Raw genomic sequence first — 22,024 nt, forward strand, 5'->3', positions numbered from 1 at the left:
TAAACTCACAGGATGATAAAAGAAAATGACACAGAAATCTGTGTTAAACAGCATTAGTTTATTTTCCACAGGTTACTTCAGAAACAGGTAATTATGTACAAAATCTGGAATGTTGGATAAATGCATATCAATCATCGTCATGATCATCATCTCACCGTGACCGTTTAGAAAGAGTAGCTATACATTAAAACTGGTGCCTCTGAATTGCAATTTATTGCTGGTTTTACAATCGCAAGTCACTAATGCCATTATGACCTCTTTTCTAAAACTTTTTAAGGGTATTTACAAGTTTGATTAGTAAGGTCTGAAATCCACAGAAGGCTGCTAAATAAATAAAACGGGAGCGTGAGAAACAAACCAACATGGATGAAGAAAGCATGAAAACAAGTTTGATCTCCCTAGATTGTCTACAATGTCAGACTTTATTTTTTTTGCCATGATTATAAAGTGACCATTAACCATTTCCCATTAAAAGTCAGAGACAGAACAGAAAACAACCCACAAAATTAAAACAAATAAAATCAATAATCTCATCAGTGTGAAAAAAAAACAAAAAACAGGTTGTGAGACACTAAAAATGTCAGAAGTGCACATTATGTTGTCACTTTCCTGAAAACAAAAGTTGCCAAAACTAGACTGAATTTAAAAACTAAAATGGTACAGCTTCATTTAGATCAGCGTGATATTCTAAATATTATTTTATTAAAGGGATAAAAATGTAGTCAATTTCCACAGTGTTGTTATTTTGGTTTGTCAGTGCCACATGAATCAAATACTTTCCCCACTGTTGCCACGTACAAGAAGAGCACAGCAGACGGCTCCTAATCTAATTGGCCGTCATGAGTCGAGGGAATGCTTTTTGTTCAAACACTGCTGGATTAAAATGCAATTTATATTGTACAAACAACTCAGTGGTCACAAATGCGCGGCTGCAAATGAGGCATTCGCTGTCCCAATGAGCGTCTAGTTTTTTACGCTGACGACACTGCTTTAAAAACCACAATTTTCCTTCGGTGACGAACATTACAAATGTTTCGACCTACATACAAACATTAGAAGACACGGTATGCTACGCAACACACGCTAAAACCTGCTCTTACACAACGCAGAGTTTTTGTTTGTTTTTTTAATCATTTTTTTGAAACACTACCATATATTTATTTCCTGTGCCATTTCATTACAAAAAGAGATTCTTTTCACAATATAAAAAAATCATGTAAAATCACCAGGGAATACTAAAAGGTTGTGTTGTTTAAAAAAAAGAAGATTTTTTTTGTGAATGAAAATAAAGGCTTTAAATATTGCTTCTAAGCCATTATGCTGCAAACGTACTCAGGAGGTTGTGAATATGTGAGTATTGCTTGGGTTCTGGCGTCAAAGGTCCCCCCACCACCCTGTTCAAACAGTTCAAGGTCTATGGCACTTGACAACTGGTTTCTCCCAAATCTATTCTCTGTACAGCGAAGAAAACCCCCAAAACAAAACAAAAAGGTGATTAAAACAATGGCTAAACATTTTTATAGACACACAAGGCAACCTATGGTCCATTTAAAAAAAATAAAAATTATAATAAAACTGCCAGATGTTGAAACCCTCTCAGCTCACTGTTGGCTGCCTGAAAGAGGAAGCCCCTAAAAATAAAAATTTAAAACATGACTGAAACACTGACCTTATTCAAGTCTCTCTTAAGATACCTCCTGCTTTTTTTACCGCCTGTCCACGGTTTCTAAACTTGCTTTGGTTAACTAGCATAACCGCCACATCGTCCTCCGCTTCAAACAGCTCTCATGATTCGAGAAATGCACCTAAAAACAAGGAAACAACTTCGATGTATCCATCTGCAGCAATCTACCTCCTAACCAAATATGAATATTTCCCAATAATCTGTGTTTTTCTGTATTTTAAATGAAAGACTAGCAAAGCAGATTAACCAAATCCAACTATTATATGGCTCCAATATGTCAATTTCCTGTCCCATTATGTGATCACATGCAGGGTGCATTTCTTCAGCTCCATTTATATTGCAGATTTCCACAATCCAATGTGGCAATGTGATATACCCAGTTGGAGTGGCGAGGTCAGGGATGAGCTGAAATAGTGAAGTGTCTGTATGATGGAGGAGATTCGCAGGTTTGTGGAAGCGAAGTGTTTGATCTTGCAAGAACAAAAGAAAAACGGGATGGGGGGTGGGGGGCATCTCTCCCAGAAAAAACAAAGCCAAACGCCTCCTCGATCCACATTCGTCTCCACATAGCAAGCACGTAACACTGTCCTCCAGTTAAGATTGCAAGCAGACTGGAAAATGGTTTCAACATCTTAAATAAAAAGAAAAACAAGGAAAGAAAAAAGGCAAACTGGATGGCAGAAGAGAAGGAGCTCTGTCCCCTAGTGGTCAGATTAATATCCATCTGCAGAAGTGAAATCAAACTCCTGATCCACTGATGATGAGTTTTGGGGTTTAAAAACGAAAGAAAAAAGAAAAAAAGATGACCTGTACAGAGACCACAGTAAGTGACGTCATATCTTCAGCTTCTTTTGTATATAAAAAAAAATATATATATATATGTGTATATATATATATTCCACAGTGATGGCCTTTTGAGGACGCGTACTTGCAGATGTTCTTCTGCTGTCTCACTTTGATCCACTACATTCAGTGGTTTTTCCCATTTAATCAAGGCTCCCATGATCTGTACTATAAATAGTCCCGATAGGTAGCAATGGATCAGTTTCTGAGTACAAAAATATGACAAGTCAACGTATGCTTTTCAGTTCTTCTCCCATATGTCACACTCTATTTGAGGTCAGTTTCAGTCTATCCTTGGATTCCTCTTACGATAATCAAGTCCACAGTGCTTGGGAAAGTCTTCAGAAGGGACACCGCGTTCCCGTGATCGATATTTACAAAGCTATATCCGTTTGCCTGAGGAGGGAGAAGAAAACGGTAGATTAGATTATTGGTTACTATTCCAAAGATATTAATCTCAAAATACTGATTCCTACAGACAGCAGAGTACCTGGATGATTTTATCCCCAGGCTGAAGAATTTTTGATGCTGGTCCCTCAGGTTGAACCCTTGTTACAAATATACCCTGAAATTATAACGATAAGATATAAAATCTTAGAAAAGAAGTGACTTCTTTGGAAGAGGGAAAAAAACAACAACAACAAGGTATTAATTTACATTGTCATCAGGACGAAAGGGGTTTCCCCGGCCTCCGACTCCTCCTGATATACTGAAACCCAGCTCAGGATTCTTCTCCACTTTCACACGGATCTGAAACACACCCACACACTTTCATTACGCATGATCACTGTTATGATACAATTTATTGACATTAGTCGTAAAATTAAAAGGAGACAGTTTTCTCGACTTAAAGTGCCAGCTACGATAAATGTAAAAGAAAGAAAGTTACTAAAATTCCGTTGGAGTGAACAAGAATATCAGGTTCTCAATGTCAGCGAACACTGAACTAATTTCAAGTGGCAGGGGAAAAACTAATGAAACCACCACACGAGTACAGTCAGAGTCTACCATCACATGTCAGAGGAGGTGCAGAAGTCTAGGTCACTTTCAGACCACATCAACTGCAATATGCTAAAAAGGTTAACATAGACTCTTTGAGTGTAATAACATCTGGCCTATTTAATGCAATTCAGCAGGCAGCTAGCGGTTAGCTTAGTTTACCATAAAGGATGAAGGAGAAACTACATAAAACTGAAACTATAACCTGAGGCTCTACAGTTGGATATTTCCTGGACCGTCTCTGGCTGAGAACGCCAAGTTCAGACTTGTGGGAGTAGGAACAAGCTTAACTTGGAACAGCAGTCTAAGTTGCAAAAAAAGGGGCTGGCACAAGCTCAATATGGAATTTAGCCAGTCATCTCATCGGTCTGATATCCTTAAATGTCTGGGCCAGTCGCGATGAGGCATAATGACAACACCTTAGCTAATGGAAAGAGACTTCTCCAAGAAAATACGTCATTCCCTAAAATACTGAATCTCATATTTCTTTGAGTAATAATCCATCCTTCACCTCTTGTTGGATGGGTTCGAGTGGAATTCGTGAAGGCCCCTGGGGCTGCTGGGAGACTTTGAGCATCAGGTAATCAATGAGCTGCTCTCTGGAAGGGTGACGTGCCATGGACGACTGGCTCATCGGAGGACGAGCCGAAGGACCCATCTGACCATTCATCAAAGGCACCTATGAAATAATCACACACAATCAGCAGGTTTTATTGCTTGGAATTTCTATCCCTAATTCCCATGTAGCAAAACTATCAGTTTGGATGAATAGAAGATGTATAACATCTTGTTTACTCTAAACAAACTTGTATTTGCCAACCACAGTCTGGCGGTAGTAGACTTACTTTTCTGGCAGGGTCCAAAGTGTAGTTTTGCATCCCTTGGGGACCAAAAACATCATCCTGGATGGGAAGAAAGGAATGATTACCAACATTATACTCAACCTCAATCCACTGAAATCGATTTGCAACCAGGGGTTAAAGTGGGGATTTGGCAAAAGGAGAAACCCTAAGATTGGGTGCAGCAGCCGTGTAGCATGGTAGAAAGTCACATATTAATTCGCTCTGTGAGCTCCAGCTGATTTTTTTGTGTGTACACACTGATCAACTGCTACTCTGATACTCGCTCGCTTTGTGGATTTAGCAAATATGACGATTATCCTGTCACGAAATTATGATTTTAGAAAATGACAAGTGAAATTCAAATTTTTAGCTTATAAAATTTCACTTGCTGGGCAGTCCTTACCTTTGAAAATAATCTTTCATCTTCCTCTCTTGTCCCCACTGTCTGAATTTACCTGCCATTTAAAAACTTTAACCTCCATTTATGCACACTCTTCTTCTACATGACTTACTAGATGCTAAAATACCTTGGCCAGAACTTTACATCTGCACCCTGAACACATCACAAGGATGAGAAGAAAAAAGGATGTGTTGAAGGTGTAGGAGGGATGTCATTAATTTCTTCTTGAGCAAGTATCTCCATGCAGTCAGCTGGAAGGACATGCCTATTGGATTTAAGGTGCTGGGACACCATTAAGGATCATACTTGCCCACTTTAACCCCATTTGCAATGAAGGATAACAAAAAAACATCGATTACTGAGACTCTGGGATCACACAAGCTGTTGATTTAGAAGACACCACAGAGCGATCAACACACCAACTAAGACGATGAAAAACTGAGATTAAAGTCTGCATAGCTTTTATTTAAACACCAAGCAGAATATAATTTGGAACATTAGCCACCAGGAGATGAGATGAATCTTGAATGTTAAGCAGTAAAGCGGTTACACAACACTCTCAGACAGCTTTAGTTTTGCCTCTACAGATCTAATACCCCCTTTCTAAATCATTTAGACACACACTTTGACTACTTACCTTTCACAAACACAGCTTTCACCACCCCACACACACACTGTGAGAGGTTATGAAGCGATTCTGAAGTGATCAAAAGTTTGGATTGAAGGTGGCAGACAAGCAAAAGAAGGATTTGAAGTGCAATTAAAGGAGAAGAAAATGAATGGTTTGTGAAATGCATTACAATGACAAGATGATTCAAGAGCAGCAAGGAAGACAGATGACGCACAGCGATATTGATTCTGATGTACAACAGCCTGGTAGGTTTAAAAGGAGCTGCTTTGTACCATTCTTAATATTCATGAATAAATGAAAGTAGACTTTTCTTAGAGAGAACAAAACAAAGTTTGTTTTCATGTTGTCAGATATTTTTTTCCTCACACAGCCTCTAAATTTTGTTAGGAAGTAGTTTCACCTTTGATTGCTTCTAAATAATTTTTATCGAAATTCATTATGAAATCACACTAATCTCATTCTACCACAGATGTAGTAAAGTTTCTACATGAGAAACCAAGTAAACCAACTAATGATGGTACAAAAAAGAAGGAGACCCCTTTTAAACAGCTCTACTTGTATTTAACCACAAAAAAAACAACACAAAAACCAGAATTCATCCATGTTTCACTCTGATATTTTAGGCACTAGACAGAGATCATGGTCATGAGAAATCATATGCTGGGAATGATATTTTCCCTTGCCTATAAAAGGACAAGTGAAACATGGCTTCCGAGCATCTGTGATCACTTCAACATCGGCGAGAGAAGGAAACAGACATTTCCTTCTCTTGTAAAGGATGTGAAACTTTCAGGAACTGGATACCCTGGCTTTAGTATGAGCTGCAGGAGCGATCTACGAGTTGACAGTACTCACACAGAAGCCCAGAGCTCCGTAGGGCTGTCCGTCCCTGACACTAAAGACCAGGGACCCTTGGCTGGCATGCATATCCCTACAGCTGCCGTAGTGAGACCAGCTCAGCGGAGCGTTATTGGAATTATAGGAGCGAGACAGCGCGTTCTGACGACACGGAACATCCAGCACCAACAAGTCAGTGGTGGCCATGCAATGCACCAAATGAGTGATGACATAATAAAAAACACACAAAGAGGTTTAAAGCATATACAGACAAACATGCAGTGAATCACGTATAGTTTGCATATAGCTGGGTTAGTAGGCTACATCTAAATAGCTGATTCACACAAATATTTAGGTTTTGGTTTGTTTCAGCAGGTTTTGAGGTAACTCAAAGTAGGGATGGGCTCTTTATGGTGATGGTGGTTGCCTCCATTTGACACTACAGTCTTAAACTCTGTTTGCATTCAGAAGCACCAACAAAAACCAAAACTATGTGCACAGTGAGATACTGTTGTTTAAAGTGTCTTCCACCTAAAGAATATTAGGAATTCATTTGTGGTCATGTTGCTGGTGGGCTTTTATGGATGAACATAAACTTTTAACCCCTCCCTCCCAAAACAAAGCACACACACACACACCGTGAAATGGATATCAAGCAGTTCTTTTTTCATAATAAAACTCTTTACCTTTTCCATTTTCTTGGCCTCGATGTGCCGCATCACCTGGTCTCTCCAGTCTACTGGAACCCTCCCTGCTCCCATTCCTCCCTGCATCTGTCCTGGTCCGTCGAGGAGCGAGTGCTCAGACTTCACCCTGGTGTTGGGCCTCTTGCTGGGGCTGCTGTGCTGGTAATTAAAATCACTAACAGACATGGTCCGTTCTGGAAGCTCGTGGGCTGGTGGCCTGCTGCTGTGAGGCCTGGAAGCGCCGGGTACATCGATGCTGTAAGTGCGAGCTGAGAGGGGCCTCTGCATGGCGTGACTCATTGCTAGTGGCCCTCTGGCGAGGGTGTGAATGTCCCTGTATGTCATGTAGTCTCCTTCGGACAACTGCATACGCCTTGGGTCAGACATGGAAGCTGTGGAGCTAGTGCTGCCTTGCCTCTGCAGGGTGCTGCTTCTAGGCTGGCCTGCAGCAGAATGAAGTCTCTCCATAGCCCACATCTCCCCAGAAGGTTTGGAAGCCATTGCAGGGCCTCTCTGCTGAGGCTGCAGAGGGTAAGGAGGCGCCTGATTACGGTTTGAGTAATTGGTGTTGGCTAGTGAATGTGGAGGAGGAGCAGGATGGTAGCCTTGTTGCTCTGAAGCCATGGCTGTCCTCTGGCCCCAGAGACCCTCTTTAGACATGCCACTGTTTGTGTATTGTATGTTGTACTGAGGAGGAGGGATTCCCATGGCCATGCTGGAGGAGACTGGATGTCTACTTGTGTTGGCAGGAAGCTTAGAAGAGGACAGCAGGTCTGAAGAGGACGCAGAGGAGTTGGGGTAGACCAGGAGAGTCTGATCATTGAGTAACTGGCCGGCTGACTTGCTCCTGACTATGCTCTGGCCCTGAGCTCCTGGCCCTGGCCCGGCCCCTGCCACCCTAGTCCCCACTGAGTCATCATCTCCATCAAAGGAGTACAGCCTCATGCCCCCTGTTTCTATGTTGCTTATGCTGTGAGACTTCAACACCTGCGGGGGATGGCATCTTTTCTCTGGAGACAGTTCCTCAGTGCTGCGAGATAGAGACATGTCACTGCAGGCTGTCACGCCTGTCGAGGCCACGTGCACAGCAGCTGTTTCTCCCCTCATCCCTTGGCTTTTACTCCCCAGACTATCATTGCAGTCACCTGCCTGTTGATTTCCATTCTGTAAATGATCCATGTTATCGTAACCCTCTTTGCTGTCCACTTCCTCCTGACCTAACAAACCATTCTTGCCTTTATCCAACTCATCCAGCTGAACCATGTTGTCAGTTGGCAGCTTGGTCACATTCATATTAATCTGGTCCCACTTGGTGTACGTGTCTCCCATACCATTGTTTATTCCCTTCTCGATGAAGGCCAGTCTGGCTTCCATGGACAGGTCGTAGTCTCCCATTTTCTCTGGTGGTGCCTGCTGGGTTTTTAAGAGGGCCTGGAGGGACGTTTCCGAGCCATTGCCATTATGGAGGAGAGGGGTGGTGTCTTTAGGCCGGTTCATATTCTCATCTTCTTGCCTGAAATGAGGACAAATACTGAAGGAGTAAAATAAGAGCAGGAGGAACACTGCTCTTTAGTGTATATTACCATACGGAATAGCACTAACCGGCTTTTTGGTAGGAAAGGCATCTTTGCCTCTCTCTCAGGTGTGCACAAAGAGTTGTCCTGGCTGCTGTCTGTGGTCAGAGACACAGAGTCTGACATGCGTGATGGAGATGAGCAGTTACTGTTGTTCTGGTTGCTGTTAGCCACAGTGTCATCCAGCAAAGAGTCTGCATCTTTCCCATCGTCTGTTAATCAGAAATTACTGTCAGTGTTCTGCATCCAGACATTTCAATATTCACTTTAGATCCTTTATAGTTACCTTTTTTATCCTTACTTAAAGTCACTACTTTAGGCTGGTTGATGGAAATCTCAATAAGAGGGGGTCTGAGCTCTGCAATCTTCATCTCGTCTTCCTCATCTGACAGCTCCTCAGAATCCTAAAGACAGAGACAGCACTTTGTACTTCTTGTTTGTGTAACTGTGAGAAGTCCTAAAAATCTGAAGTACTGAATTATTTGGACTACCTCTAGTGTGTCCTCGTGGTTCATCATTGAGTCCTCTGAAGACTTGAGGGGGATTTTCTGGGAGCTGTAAGACTCAGAAGTGTCCTTTGCTTCGGGTGCAGAGGGATTTTGGGCACACACGTCAGCAGACACTTGGGCCTCCATGTTTGACGCTACACCATTGGGACAGGGGGCTTCAATCACCTGCACAAAAACAGTCCAGGTGATTAGTTATGCATTAGAATCTTATGGAGAGGTTAAAAGGGAATTTAAATGAATCCAACAACAAGACACCAGAAATGAAAGAGGCTGGTTTCTTTCCAAGTGGAGCCCTTCACTGACCTTTACCCCGACATCTTGCACTCCAATGTGGTTTCTCTCAATGGGTTTAGCTTCTTTGCTGGACTCATCACTTGACTCATCCTCCTTGATCCTGTGAGCCACTGACTGGGCTGTTTTTACCATGTTCTTCAGCTCGTCTGGGTATGGTGTAGGGTAGCGCTTCAGGTTTCCCTCCTAAAACAGTTTGAATACACAGTTTAAAATTAAAGCTGACCAAAAATGGTAACATGCTGAAATAAATAAGACTGCTTTCATGCTAGAGATGACAGGGTTAAGCTGAAATTACATCCCATTTTATAAGACCCCATGCCCGCAGAGGAGGAAACAAAGTGAAGATTTGTGTCCAAAAAAGCCCCTGCTGCTGCGGTAATTTGTGTCACCACTGTTGTTTTTCCTTTTCCAATTATATAAGCAGAAACAAATGTGCAGCACTAACCCTCGGGGGCGTTTCTCTCTCATCTTTGTCCTCGTCACATTCGAAGGCCACCTGAGCTCGGTGCTTGCGTTGCTCCTCCCACAGAGTTGGATTAAAGCTCTCAGAGTCAGAGTTTGGAATGTCTGTGGGGAAAAAATAAAAATGCCAGGCAGCGAATCAAAATTAGTTTTTTGAATTTTTTCCCCACCCAAATTAGGACTTTTTAATTCAACCTAAATCTGTCATGTAATAAATCTGACCACAAGATGGCGCAAAGGAAACACGAGGAATGCCAATAAACTGAAGGGAGCTGTGGAGGAACTTGAAAATCGGGAGTTAACCCAAAAAACTCCAAGAGAACCAAACAGTGCTGTTAAACCCTGGAACTGATGTTGCAATAAATTCCTTTTCTGTGATGGCATCCAAAAAATTCCAAGAGAATATTTTGCTACTATGTACTAATCTTTGGTATAAATACTCCACCGTAAACACAAAGAAGCAAGTTTGTGGTTAATTGGTAATGAAGAAAAAAAACATGAAAGATTCAACTCAGTCTCTCTGTTTCACCATAACTCCTGTACGAACTGTCTAAAATGAAGCAAGCAGACAATTAGACGCTGTGAAATATTTGTGAAGGTGTCAATCAGTGTGGTTTTCCTGTTGTAAAAAGCTTACTGCTCTCGATTTAGCAATAGAGAGACTAAGTATGAAGGTGTGTAGTAGAATTTTCTGATACGAGATCCCATTTGACTAATTCTCTGACAACATCAGCTCAAAAGATTACATACACAACTGTAGCTCACTTGACAACACCCCACAGCGTGAAGTCACAGTGAACCCGTTGAGTCACCTGCTGTGTACTCTCCATATCAACAAGTTGTAAAACATGTTAACTGCAGTCAGGCTGTGAATACTTCCAGCTTCCAAGCAAAAGAAAAGGCTTGATCGGAAACAAGCCCTAACTAATAAACACGGCAGAAGGTTTAAAGCCGCCACAGAGCCGTAACTGTTCAGGCTGTCACAGAAATCCCCGACATCTCAAAAAAGACTCGTGACCATTTCAGTAGCTCAAGCACGCAGACCATGAACCACTAATTACTCTAAAGTAAAGATACAACACTGTCAGTGTGAGCTGTCTGCTGTAAAAGGAAACCAAACAAACAGGTGCTTGACAAGAAGACGAAGGCTAGTGTTTCCCCTACTTCAGTCTCACATAACAAGATCTTTTATAAAATATGCATTTAGGGATCCTTGTAGGTCATCAAACTTTGTGGGTAACATAATGTAGTCTTCTTAACACCATGAGAATTTGGGGTATATGTCAGTGCTGATGCTGAAAACCAAGTGAGTGAGTGAAGTGTTTGATAGTCTGCCACTTACAGCTTGGAAATGTATATCAAACAAAGAGCAGTTACTCACATTCCTCAATCCGAATTTGCTGGGGGAACATGTAGTTGGTCAGCACTGTTTTCTGAGTCTCTGGATCTTCTTCTTTCTGGAGTGGGATCAGGGGTTTTGACTGTGTGGGACAAAATATGGGGTTGAGTGTGCCATGTGTAATCAGCAGTTCATGGGACATGAAAAACGTAAATATGGTAGAGAACACTTAACCGCAGGGGAAAATAACACATCACAAGATGGAGCCATGATAAATTCAACCCGTCTTCCCCGAATTCTGCACAGCTATTTCACGCCGACTTTCTTCACTTCTAATGTGCCTTGACATTACTTTAACACATCTGGGTGCCTCGTCCTGTCATCCATTCGTTGATGAGGCTGCTCTAAGCTTGCCTTAGGCCCCCGTCTGCATTGTTGCACCTGTCCAACTGCATCCATGTGTCTTAGTGTTGATGTAGCTGTTGCAGATTGCCTGTCTTCGCAGTGTCCTTGTTAGGAGTTATTTAGGTAGCAAAGTGATTGTGGAAAGATGTAATGACCACAAAATTTTAGAGATTTTATTCATTACAAATCAGACAGTTTATATAAGAGCAGGACAGCAGTGATGGATGCTGTGTGGATGACTCTACATCTTCTTTCTGCAGCATTGTCAAACAGCTGCAGTTTCCTGGGGACAATTTGTTAAGGCACCCAAAGAGAACCTTGGGACAGTCTAGCCAGGAGAGGGAAAAAGGCATGAATAATTGATTTGAGAATGCAGTCAGAGTCAGACTGTAATTTGGAAATAAGCTGAACAAAAGCCAACACACTGAATCCACAGTGTCCCACAGAGTGTTCTCCATCCTTTCGTTGCCTCTGTATACTGACAATCTTCTTCTAGGCTTCATATGACCAGGTCAAGTATTCCTTTACCCTACAAAGTCACCCTGCTGTGACAAATTGGGATTATAAGCCTTTTGCTCTCATGTGAGCCGACCAGACATTTCCTCTGTCTTCCGTTAAGAAGTCCAAATTTCATGCACCTCAACTTGCCTGGTAATTTTGAACACCACTTTAATTCCTTCTGGCTGCTGCAGTCTCATCTTACAAATGGCCTCCCTGTCATTCAGATTTACACATTCAGTGGTCAAGGTTTCTTGTCTAGATTGCCACTCAAATAACAATTAAGTAAAGGGGGCTCATTAGGATCCTTTTAGATTTGAAATACAGAATGACCCTTACCAAATGTGTTGATCAAGCAATACAGAGGTTCTTTATAATACAAGTGTTACTTGCGCTTCAACCTCTTTGGCCGTAAATGAACTTATGCCAGAAACCTCTACTCTGTTTCCACATTTTAAAGACTGGTCATCTGACCTGCATTAGCTCAGATGTCCTGGAAGTGGTACCTTCCTGCGAGCTACCTAGAAGGCTTCTTGATTTACAGCTGAATTTTTAGTGCGAGTCACAGACGCTACTGCTATTGCTGTCCTCATGTGACACCTCTGAACCCAGAGGCCTTATTGTTTTATGCATAATACTTGTGCAGTCTTACCTGATTTTCAGACAGCCACATCGCAGTCAGTTCAGTCAGTTTGGTGAAACTGTACGGAAGATTCTTCAACCTGAAGTAGAACAAACAAAAAACAAAACAAAACTCGGTCACCAAAAAGCTAAAATCTAATTACATGCTTTCCTGGCCGAGTAAAAAAAAGGCAATTTAATTCATTGTGTCAGGCAAATTTGATCTAAGCAGGCTGACAACAAAAGATAAACCTGTAAAATTTCCCTTTTTCCTTAAAAAAAGGAAACAGTCAAGACCTTACATTTTTTCATTCTAATAAGCCTTCATCACGATGCTGTAATCAGCAGGTGCAATTTCAAACCCCACATTTGAAAATAAGCATGAGACAAGACATTTGATTGCTTTTATTAACTGGTAGCTTTTCAAAGTGAAGGAATCACTGGTTTTAAAATGTCCTGGATTTGAAGTACATACAATTGATTTTATATCATTTAATTTTATCAACTAATCTAATGATTGTTTTGTCAGATATGTTGTGTAATTCTGATACAATCTGGATCAAAATGTGTAGATTTCATAGTTAACATCTTGTTTAGTCTGAACAAAGTAAATAATTGTAAACAGATTTGATGCACAACAAAAAACATGTTCATGTTCGGATTTAGATTTTGATAATATTTAAAATCAGGCCAGAGGTTCTAAAAAATAAAAAAATAAAAATACAACAAGTAGAGAAGGCTCACTTGTTGTTGCTGAGGTTGATGACTTTGAGCTTCTGCATGTCGCCCATCTCCTCAGGCAAAGACTCCAGCTTGTTGGAATGTAGAAACAGCACAGTTGCCCTCTTCCAGTTGCCCATCTGTGAAGCGAGCACACCAATGACTCTCACTGCAGACAGTGAACACACGGATTAAAATCTCCAAGCTGATGCGCACACTCACCTCGGGTGGAAGTTGGGCAAGGAAGTTGTGATCTGCAGCAAAGGTGCGCATATTGACACACTGGCCAATGGTGGCTGGCAACGCTTCAATCTCATTGAAACTGCAGTCCAGCTCATCAATGCATGTCAGCCTGATGCAGAGAGACACGGGAGGATGTGAATCATGCAGTTGCCAAAAATGCACTTTAACTGCAAAAAAACTGCCATTCAAGTGGCAAGAAGTGACCACCAGCAGTCAGACACTTACAAACAAAGAAATACTGAACATACTGCTGCAATGGAGAACACCAATACATTTTTTATTTAATTTCTTTTTTGCTCATCGCTGATTGGGCATCACAGAACGATCTACTATCGGGTTATGTCCACACACACACACACACACACACACACACACACACACACGCCAGTATAACTTGAGATCTATTTATTAAATACAGTAAATGTGTTGATCTAATTTATGTAAATTATATCAATGCGTGCAATCTGGGATTAGACTGTGTGTGACGTGGTGAACTTATTTCATTGGACAGGGCTTCAATAATAATGTTCAAATTTGTAGCCAAGCAAGCTACTACTTACTAGAAAGCTCAGGATGGCTGAAGGATGTTAAGCAGACAGCCAGGTAATGTCTAGGATGTTAGCACAAGATTCACTTGGAACAATTGTTCTATTTTCAGATTGTTCTATACTTTCAGATGGCAGCTGCTGGGGTTCAAACACAGGCTGAAGAAACTGAACGCAGCGCTGCTGCCACATTTAGGTAGCTCTTTTTGTTAAGCATACTAACATGCGTCTGTTTCATTGCTTACAATGATCAGTGCATTCCAATTTCTTTAAATCCTTCACAGAGACTATGATATAATGAACAGTTAACTAATAAAATAAGAGGTGTACAGTGTACTTTACAGTGACGGTGAAAAACAAATAGACTGATGCAAATGCAAATCTCAAATATTTCATGGGACATCATTTAAGCAGAATTTTGCAGAATGAAAAATGTAAATGCACGCTGGGTTTCATATTAATGCAAAGCAGCCTGACCTCCGGAAAGCTCATATGCTACAGTACCGTGAAACTCTACTAAAAATACACCAGGGAAACAAAACAACCCCGGTGTAAAAGTGGTGAAGTAAAACAAAAACCAGCTACATATAAACGGGGTGGAAATGAGCTTGCTTAAACTAAAACCCTTGCATGGGATTAAGCTAAACCATAGGCTTTGTCACATAATCTAAGTCAAAGTACATAAGGCGGCATATTCTAACATAAGGGGTAATTGAGGGTGTTTAAAAACAGTAATAAAAAACTGCACAGATACAATTGTTTTTATCAGTTAATGTAGATTTGTCTTTCTCATGGATGTTGGAGGGGACGGATTAAAAAATAAAAGCATGGATTAAATGGAAACTAATCTTTGTGAACTGTGTGTCAATGATTCAGAGTAGAAAGAGGATCAGCGTGTGGACCTGGCTCGGTACTCATCAGCCGGCGACTGCAGGGTTTACCTGTCTACCTTAGACAGAAAAACCTCTGAATAGTAACACAGGATTTCACATCATTACTGCCTATGAGGGTCATGTGACTAGTGTTTACCAGCAGCCCTTCCACATTGAAGCAAACTGTGTCCTTAAATCGCTTTGGCAGACTCAAAGATATGACATTCATAACCACTCTTTAGAGCCATAGCCATTACTAAGCTACCAATCATCAGCGCGAGACCAAAACAAACCGAGCAGGGGGACGCATTCTGTTTAATGGGGATATCTCGTTTTTCCAGAAAGACGTTTTATGAGATCAATGGATCCCAGATATAAAAAAAAAAACGGCACAATAATCCACTGAGCTCAGGGTTTACTCTGCTGTTATCAAATCTATCGCTGTGGTGCTCACCCTCCAATGGAATCTGGCAGGTACATCAGCTGATTTTCATCCACTTTCAGTGCAGTCAGTTTCTTCAGGGTGCCTTAAAAAAAAAAAAGCTCAGATCAGTTATTGACTATCACTTGCTGGTATGCAACAAAGAGGAAGATCCATTACACATCAGTTAATTAGATTCATTCATACTGTCAATACAGTAATGGCTATAGCAGTCATCATCAACCGTGATTTCAACAGCAGTGTGTGCATGAATTTAAAGGATTTTATTAGTCTGTTTATTTTTGTTTTTTGCAAAAAGGATGGGAGGAAGTATGCCATAGAAAATAATGACTATCAATAAATATTATAAATGTAGCTTTACAATTCATTTAGAAAAATAGGCACCTATTTGTTAAAATTAACATTTGAAAAAGGGAAAAAAGTAGCCAACACAATTGTCATCTGTCTGTCACCCAGTCGCAGAGAGAAGTTGTCGGGCTCTGCACTGCTGAGGGTTAATGGGGCACCATCACTGCCACTGACACGTCCTGTTTGGGAGATTTTCCTTCCTACTGTCGCCAACTACTTGCTTATAGGGGTGATCTGACTGTTGGGGTTTCTCCCTATTATTGTAGGGTCTTTATCTTTATAAAGAACCTTGAGGTGAATGTTGTTATGATTTGCTGCTATATAAATAAATGTTTCATAGCAATTTGCAGCAACCTCCACCAACTGGCGCATACATTTTCCAGATGGTTGCTAGCTGGTCTCTAGGTCTGTGCGACGGAGGCCTTGATGCTGAGTTATATCTTCTTTCAACCCTGCCCCTCATGGTTGGATGAAAATATAACTGCTGATTCAGGTTGCTTTTTTAAGCTTGCCCAGAACATCCAATCTCCAGTCTACATTATTGTACTCAATGATTTTATTTTACAGAACTTTTAACTTTATGTTTAAAACATATTTACCTACGTGAGCCAATTACATTGGTTTAAAACCTGTGGAGTTTTTTTTTTTTAAAACAAATAACTTTATTCTTAATATGTATAATATTAAATATCAGTTTCTATATACACACACAACATTGTCTTGTCACAAATGTAACCCAAATTGAATATGGTGTTTTATTTCTGTTTGTCCATAAAGAAAAATAGAACAAAAAGACGCAGTGAATCATAAATGAGTAAGCTGCATTGGTATTGCTAAATGTTTCATACCAGTGACATGATTTTGAATACATGAGTAATTGGAACCTAATTCATTAGAGATTAATAAGGGCTGGGTAAAAGCAATCCTGAGCTGTAGAAATATTTGAATGATTGCATTTCTTCTGTTAATGACATCACATTAATATGTTAGGAGTATCTCACTGTTTACTTCACTACAGTTTTATATTGTTAGCATAATTTGGTTTTATCTAAAACCAAAAATAAAACTGAATACTGAAAAATAAGTAAAAGGTTATTATGCACCACATCAGTTTCATGCTCTGTTGCAATTATATATAGATCAGTTTCTATTAGAGAAAATGACACAGAAAAATAAAGTCTTGTGGTAGTACTGTCCCGTCGGCTCGCACTGCAAGTGCTAAAAGAGACATAGAAAGAGACAAAAGAGCCTTTTTCACTGATGAAGGGCTTGGAAAGATTTAAAAGCTGGCAACAGCTAAAAGAGAGTTAAGGTGTTTCATAACAGATCTTCTAATACGGTGTGTGTGTGTGTGTGTGTGTGTGTGTGTGTTTGAGACAGATCTTTACCGATGGAGCCTGGCAGCTGTGTGAGAGCATTGTTGGAAAGCAGGAGGTCCTGTAGATTCTCACAGCCGCAGATTTGTTCATCCACCATCTCCAAGTTGTTCTTCGACACGTCGAGATACACCAGTTGTTTTAGTGTCCCCAACATCTGGACAAAATAAAATAAAAAGTCACCCTTAATTTATGCAGCAGTATCAGATGCAGACTGCGGCAGTAAATTAAAATGATCACAAACAAGCAGTTAACTAACATTTTCTGCAGTGAAGTGAACTAACTATATATGCAGACATGATATAATCCCACAGTGGGAGACAATATCACACTTATTTTAGGTTGAAAACACTCATTTTATTAGCAGAACAGTAACACTTAATGGTTTGTTTCATACTCCATAGACGTCATGGCTTATAAAAGGCCAGATTGTGATTACAGCTGATGCTACTGAAATGCTGGCAGCAGAACTAATGCTTTAATTATGACCCACTTACAAACAAGCTGGTCATTTGGATGAAAGAAGAACCTCATTTAACAAATCCTGACTATCAACACACCGACATAAGAATTCTTTCATAGCTGATTTTTTTCTGGGGGACATATGCAAACCCAAAACTATGCATTTTATTGTTGAGGACAAACTGTGCGAGTTCATCCTACGATAGAATCGCGTTCAAAGCGCAGCCCTCTCTGCTGGTTTCAGAGAGCTCAAAGTCTGATGTAAACTGACTGCAGCTCTTTTTGATGAAGACTTAAGCAGACACACAGTTTTGGGGGGTTGGGGGAGAATCAAGGGAAATAATCTCAAGATGACATGTTAAGACGCAGCAGTCACTGAACGGGAATATGAGTGTATATGATACCCCAGGTAAAAAGGTCAGTTTGTTTCCGTCCATCCACAGCTCCTTGAGTCCAGTCAGCTGCTCCACCACCTCAGGCTGCACATGTAAAAAAGAGAAAGCATGTAGTTGTGAGCAAGCTAAAAAAAAATAAAAAAAATGAATCACCTAATTAACAATGACATTATCATGTATAAATGATGGTTCAGAGTGTAAGGAAAAGAAAACTTTCTACATGTGTGCTTAAAAAACAAAAATAGGATGGGGAACAGATTAAGGAAGGAGGTGAGAGCCCCGAGCACTGACAGAAAGACACTCACCACTTCAGTGAACTCATTACTCCCCAGGTCCAACCTCTCCAGCTGTGTGAGCTTCTGCATGCTTCTGCAGACACACAAGAAAGAAACATAAAAAACAAAACAAAAACAACAACAACAAAAACACATGAATTTCATGGTTTACATTTTAAAGAAAAAAAAAAAAAACAGCCATCAGAAAATTCCTCCTCTATGCCACTGTCACTCAGCTTTCATGCTGTTCGATTTGGAAAGCACACATGCTCCGCCTTCACTCCTGTCACTGAATAATTTTATGTGGAAATAAATACCTTTTAGAGCTTAGGCGTGATAGAAATATGCTCTAAATAATGGAAAATGTGACGTATGCTAGCCCTAAGCCTTGCTCCAAATTTTCTCTCACATTCAGGCCACAGGCTCACATTCTCCCCTACATTGTAAACACGCAGGGCTACTTCACTGCTTACAACACTGCTGATCACATTTAACTGATCACAGCACAACAGACAACTGGAGAGAAAATATTTTCATAGAGGCTTATCAGTGATTAAGAACTACTCTTTCCTCACAGATCGAATAACAAGACACCTTTGAGGACATTTGTCCTTTACTGCCAGCAGCAAAAAACAAAAACGTAGCACGTACACAGACGCGCGCATGTACAAACAAAAGCAAAATAAAAAAAAAAAAATTTCAATTGACTGTCAATTTCACAATGTGGGCATTCCAACTTCCATATAATATAAAAGTTGATTAAAAAGTATAATCCCAACCCTAAAGCAAGTGGAAATGTACTTGTGGGACAGAGATGATACCAAGGAATGAACAGTCCCCCCCCCCCCCCAAAAAAAAACACACCAAACCAAACGGCTAAAAAAAGGGTGAGAATGAGCCGTTTTGGCTAATCTAGAAAGTGAGTTCACCAGTTAAAAAAAACAAAACTAAAGGGCTTATGACCCTGAGCAAGGAACACAGGAGCCTTCTTTAAAACACTTGGTTTATGCATGTGCTCAGTGTGTGTCTGTGCACCAGAGGAGAGAGATGGAGAATAGAGGCAGCAGCTTCTACATGAAAGCCCTGAGAAGACTTCTATTGCACCCCTTTGCACACATTGTTTACATCTCTGAAATGCTTGTGTGTTGCTCTGGCAACGCTCCCGATCATTAGTCCCTTTCTTTGTCAGGCCTCCAGACTTTAACAGGTCTGGCCTCTGTCACATAAACACAGCCAGAAAAAAGGGATCCGCTCTGAGCTGTGGCACTGACTGTACTGCACTGCACTTTATACACCGGCTGGAACATCAGTCAGTGAAATATAAATGCAAAAAAAAATAAAAAACAAAGGGGAGATTATAAAAGGAAACTCAGACAGAGGGGGGAAGGGGGAAAAAAAGGTTGGTAAGATGGTAAAGCTAGTGAAGTGTGACAGAAATTACAGAGAAACCAGGGAGACGGTAACTTCCCCCCAAAATCACCTGGAGCTTTCTCTAATATCTGTGGGACATTCAGTCTCACAGCACACTTCTCAAATAGCAAAAAGACCTTCACCACTGTCTCAGTAGAGGATTATAAAACCTGTCAGCGCAAGTGGCCAAGTAAAGGGGACTCTTATGTAACACAGTGGAATTTAATACTACAGTTAGAGGTTTAGAGAAAGAGTCTATGATTAAAAAAAAGGATAAAGGACAGACATTGCAGGGGGTGCAAGAGGAAGAGGACAATGAGGAAGTAGGGATTTAAAAAATTTTTAAAAAAAATCTTGTCACGGTTCATAAAGCGACTGAATTTCAGAGCGACTCTGTGCCTTTATTATCATTATTATTATTATTTTTAATTAAAATGAACATTCTGTATATTTCACATTTGGAAAGTTTGCTAAATAAAAACCACCTACTTTGGCAACATCTTTAACTGGTTCTCCCTCAGCTCCAGGATTTGTAGCTTAGTCAACCTGCAAGCAGGAAAAATCATTGTCATAATTAGTTGATTTTCCCCAAAGGGATATTATGTGAAATGGCTTTTGAAGCTTAGCGGCCACGATTTTCTCAGCCGGCTTATCTTTCACTAAGCAGCTATGATGTGCAGTTACATGACAGCAAAAAAGTCTGATGTAATCTTCTCTTGTATAGAACTAGTACTAAAAGGAAGAAATATAAAGATGGAATCAGCACCAGATCACATCACATGTTTTCTGCATTCAGAAGGTTCAACACCAACTTTTGTTTAAAGTGCAAGTAATGAAAGTGATTAATAATCATGGTGACTTGATGAAACAATCTGTGTAGCCTAACTATATATGGGAAAGTATAAATGTTAAATAAGATCTTGGAAAAAAAAGAGAACAATATGATCATTTTAAATAAAGTGATCATTTTTTAAAGCGTAATGTGTATTTCTCCAATATGACTTAAATGTAAATGTTAAAGAATTAATGGTAAGCCAGGCCTGAGAGATAAACAGACAAATAGTTCTGTGAATGCTCACTGCATCACTTTTGTGCTGTTGACATGACATAAGTAGTACTTGGTCCTGGTGCCACACAGCACAAGTGTAGCCCACAGTATGAAACAAAATCACTTCAACTTGGTGATCTTATCGAGCTAGCATCATTTTGTGTTGCATTTCTGTGGTGTGTTAATGACTTGACTTGATTGCATTTAGAAAATTCAAATGTCAGTATCATGACTCCATCAAGTACAGCGTGTGACAAACCAGAGAAGAAACCGACCTGCCGAAGCTGGCTGGTAGGAACTCCAGAAAGGCATCGTTCAGGTAGAGCTGCGTCAGACTCAGAAGCTGAGTGAAGCCTTCAGGGAGCCTGACAACAATTGCAAACACAAGAACGCGAATGAGAACACACAAGCAGCCTCGTAAACCTCTAGGTTTACTAGGAACCCAACCTTAGTAGGGAACATTAAACTAAAATGTGTTAGGTGAGGGAAAGCCGAACTCACTTGGATATGGGATTCACACTGGCTTCTACAATTGCTAGGCCTTTGCAGTTCTTGATGTTCTCTGGAAAGTCCTGGATGCCTGGAGAGAAACAGAAGTCATCAAAAATTATCATCAGCAGGGCAGGAGTACGACTACAAAGCTACATCTGCTCAGTGTATCTCAGCTGCTTTGTTACTGCTGGCACAAAATGAATAACTCCTGTCAAATGAAAAAAAGATAAAACATAATGAAAGACATCTTATTTAACACAAACAAACAACCAGAAAGGTTCTCTGACTGAACAGTGTGTGATCGTGGTATAATAAGAGCAGCTCTGCACCTTTCTTCGCCCTTATTTTTTGTCTTCACTAAAAAGAGAGAAGAAAAGTGCAGAACTGCATGCGGTTACATAATAAAAGAGCAGGAAACAAAGAGCAAAAACAAAAATAGAAGGTGAGTGATCTTCTATTTTGAAGTCTGCAACTTCTCACCAAACCTTCACAGCAAGGTGAGCATTGTGTCTAAGTCTCACGGTTTATTGCCACCTACTTTCTTTTATGTTCACAACACTTAGGCTAAAGTGCTTTGTGTGGAAGGATAAGCTCCATTTAATGTAAACACGGGACATGAAGCTCCGGTTCATGAAAATGCCACTACATCCTTTAATGTCTGTTTAAACAAGGCTGCTTTTGCACTCGTTTATAGCCCAACTACCTTTTTAACCTCTCTGTTCCTGAAAGGGTTTTGCCAACTGTGCAAACTTCTTTATGGAGTCAGGTAGAG

General features: G+C 40.5%; 1 protein-coding gene across 3 annotated transcripts in view; it reads right to left on the minus strand.

Moving 5' to 3' along the window:
* Positions 1 to 43: 43 nt before the first annotated feature.
* Positions 44 to 22,024, minus strand: part of erbin (erbb2 interacting protein) — a 47,166-nt gene continuing 25,185 nt past the window's right edge. The window contains exons 4-26 of one of the 3 annotated variants that reach the window (XM_005454480.4): positions 21,262 to 21,340; positions 21,036 to 21,125; positions 20,202 to 20,258; positions 18,333 to 18,396; positions 18,037 to 18,111; positions 17,183 to 17,327; positions 15,459 to 15,531; positions 13,567 to 13,696; positions 13,369 to 13,484; positions 12,656 to 12,725; positions 11,143 to 11,242; positions 9,745 to 9,866; positions 9,309 to 9,482; positions 8,988 to 9,170; positions 8,798 to 8,900; positions 8,525 to 8,708; positions 6,923 to 8,435; positions 6,255 to 6,398; positions 4,372 to 4,428; positions 4,038 to 4,205; positions 3,185 to 3,277; positions 3,018 to 3,092; positions 44 to 2,923 (exon numbers count right to left, since the gene is read on the minus strand). In XM_005454480.4, coding sequence (XP_005454537.1) covers positions 2,816 to 2,923; positions 3,018 to 3,092; positions 3,185 to 3,277; positions 4,038 to 4,205; positions 4,372 to 4,428; positions 6,255 to 6,398; positions 6,923 to 8,435; positions 8,525 to 8,708; positions 8,798 to 8,900; positions 8,988 to 9,170; positions 9,309 to 9,482; positions 9,745 to 9,866; positions 11,143 to 11,242; positions 12,656 to 12,725; positions 13,369 to 13,484; positions 13,567 to 13,696; positions 15,459 to 15,531; positions 17,183 to 17,327; positions 18,037 to 18,111; positions 18,333 to 18,396; positions 20,202 to 20,258; positions 21,036 to 21,125; positions 21,262 to 21,340 — 3,923 coding nt within the window. In that variant the 3' untranslated portion in view covers positions 44 to 2,815. Of the gene's footprint in view, positions 2,924 to 3,017; positions 3,093 to 3,184; positions 3,278 to 4,037; positions 4,206 to 4,371; positions 4,429 to 6,254; positions 6,399 to 6,922; positions 8,436 to 8,524; positions 8,709 to 8,782; positions 8,901 to 8,987; positions 9,171 to 9,308; positions 9,483 to 9,744; positions 9,867 to 11,142; positions 11,243 to 12,655; positions 12,726 to 13,368; positions 13,485 to 13,566; positions 13,697 to 15,458; positions 15,532 to 17,182; positions 17,328 to 18,036; positions 18,112 to 18,332; positions 18,397 to 20,201; positions 20,259 to 21,035; positions 21,126 to 21,261; positions 21,341 to 22,024 lie in introns of all 3 variants that reach the window. The other 2 variants (XM_005454479.4, XM_005454481.4) reach the window with 2 other exon arrangements.

The sequence above is a fragment of the Oreochromis niloticus genome, linkage group LG7, assembly GCF_001858045.2.
Source record: "Oreochromis niloticus isolate F11D_XX linkage group LG7, O_niloticus_UMD_NMBU, whole genome shotgun sequence".
Lineage (NCBI taxonomy): Eukaryota > Metazoa > Chordata > Actinopteri > Cichliformes > Cichlidae > Oreochromis > Oreochromis niloticus.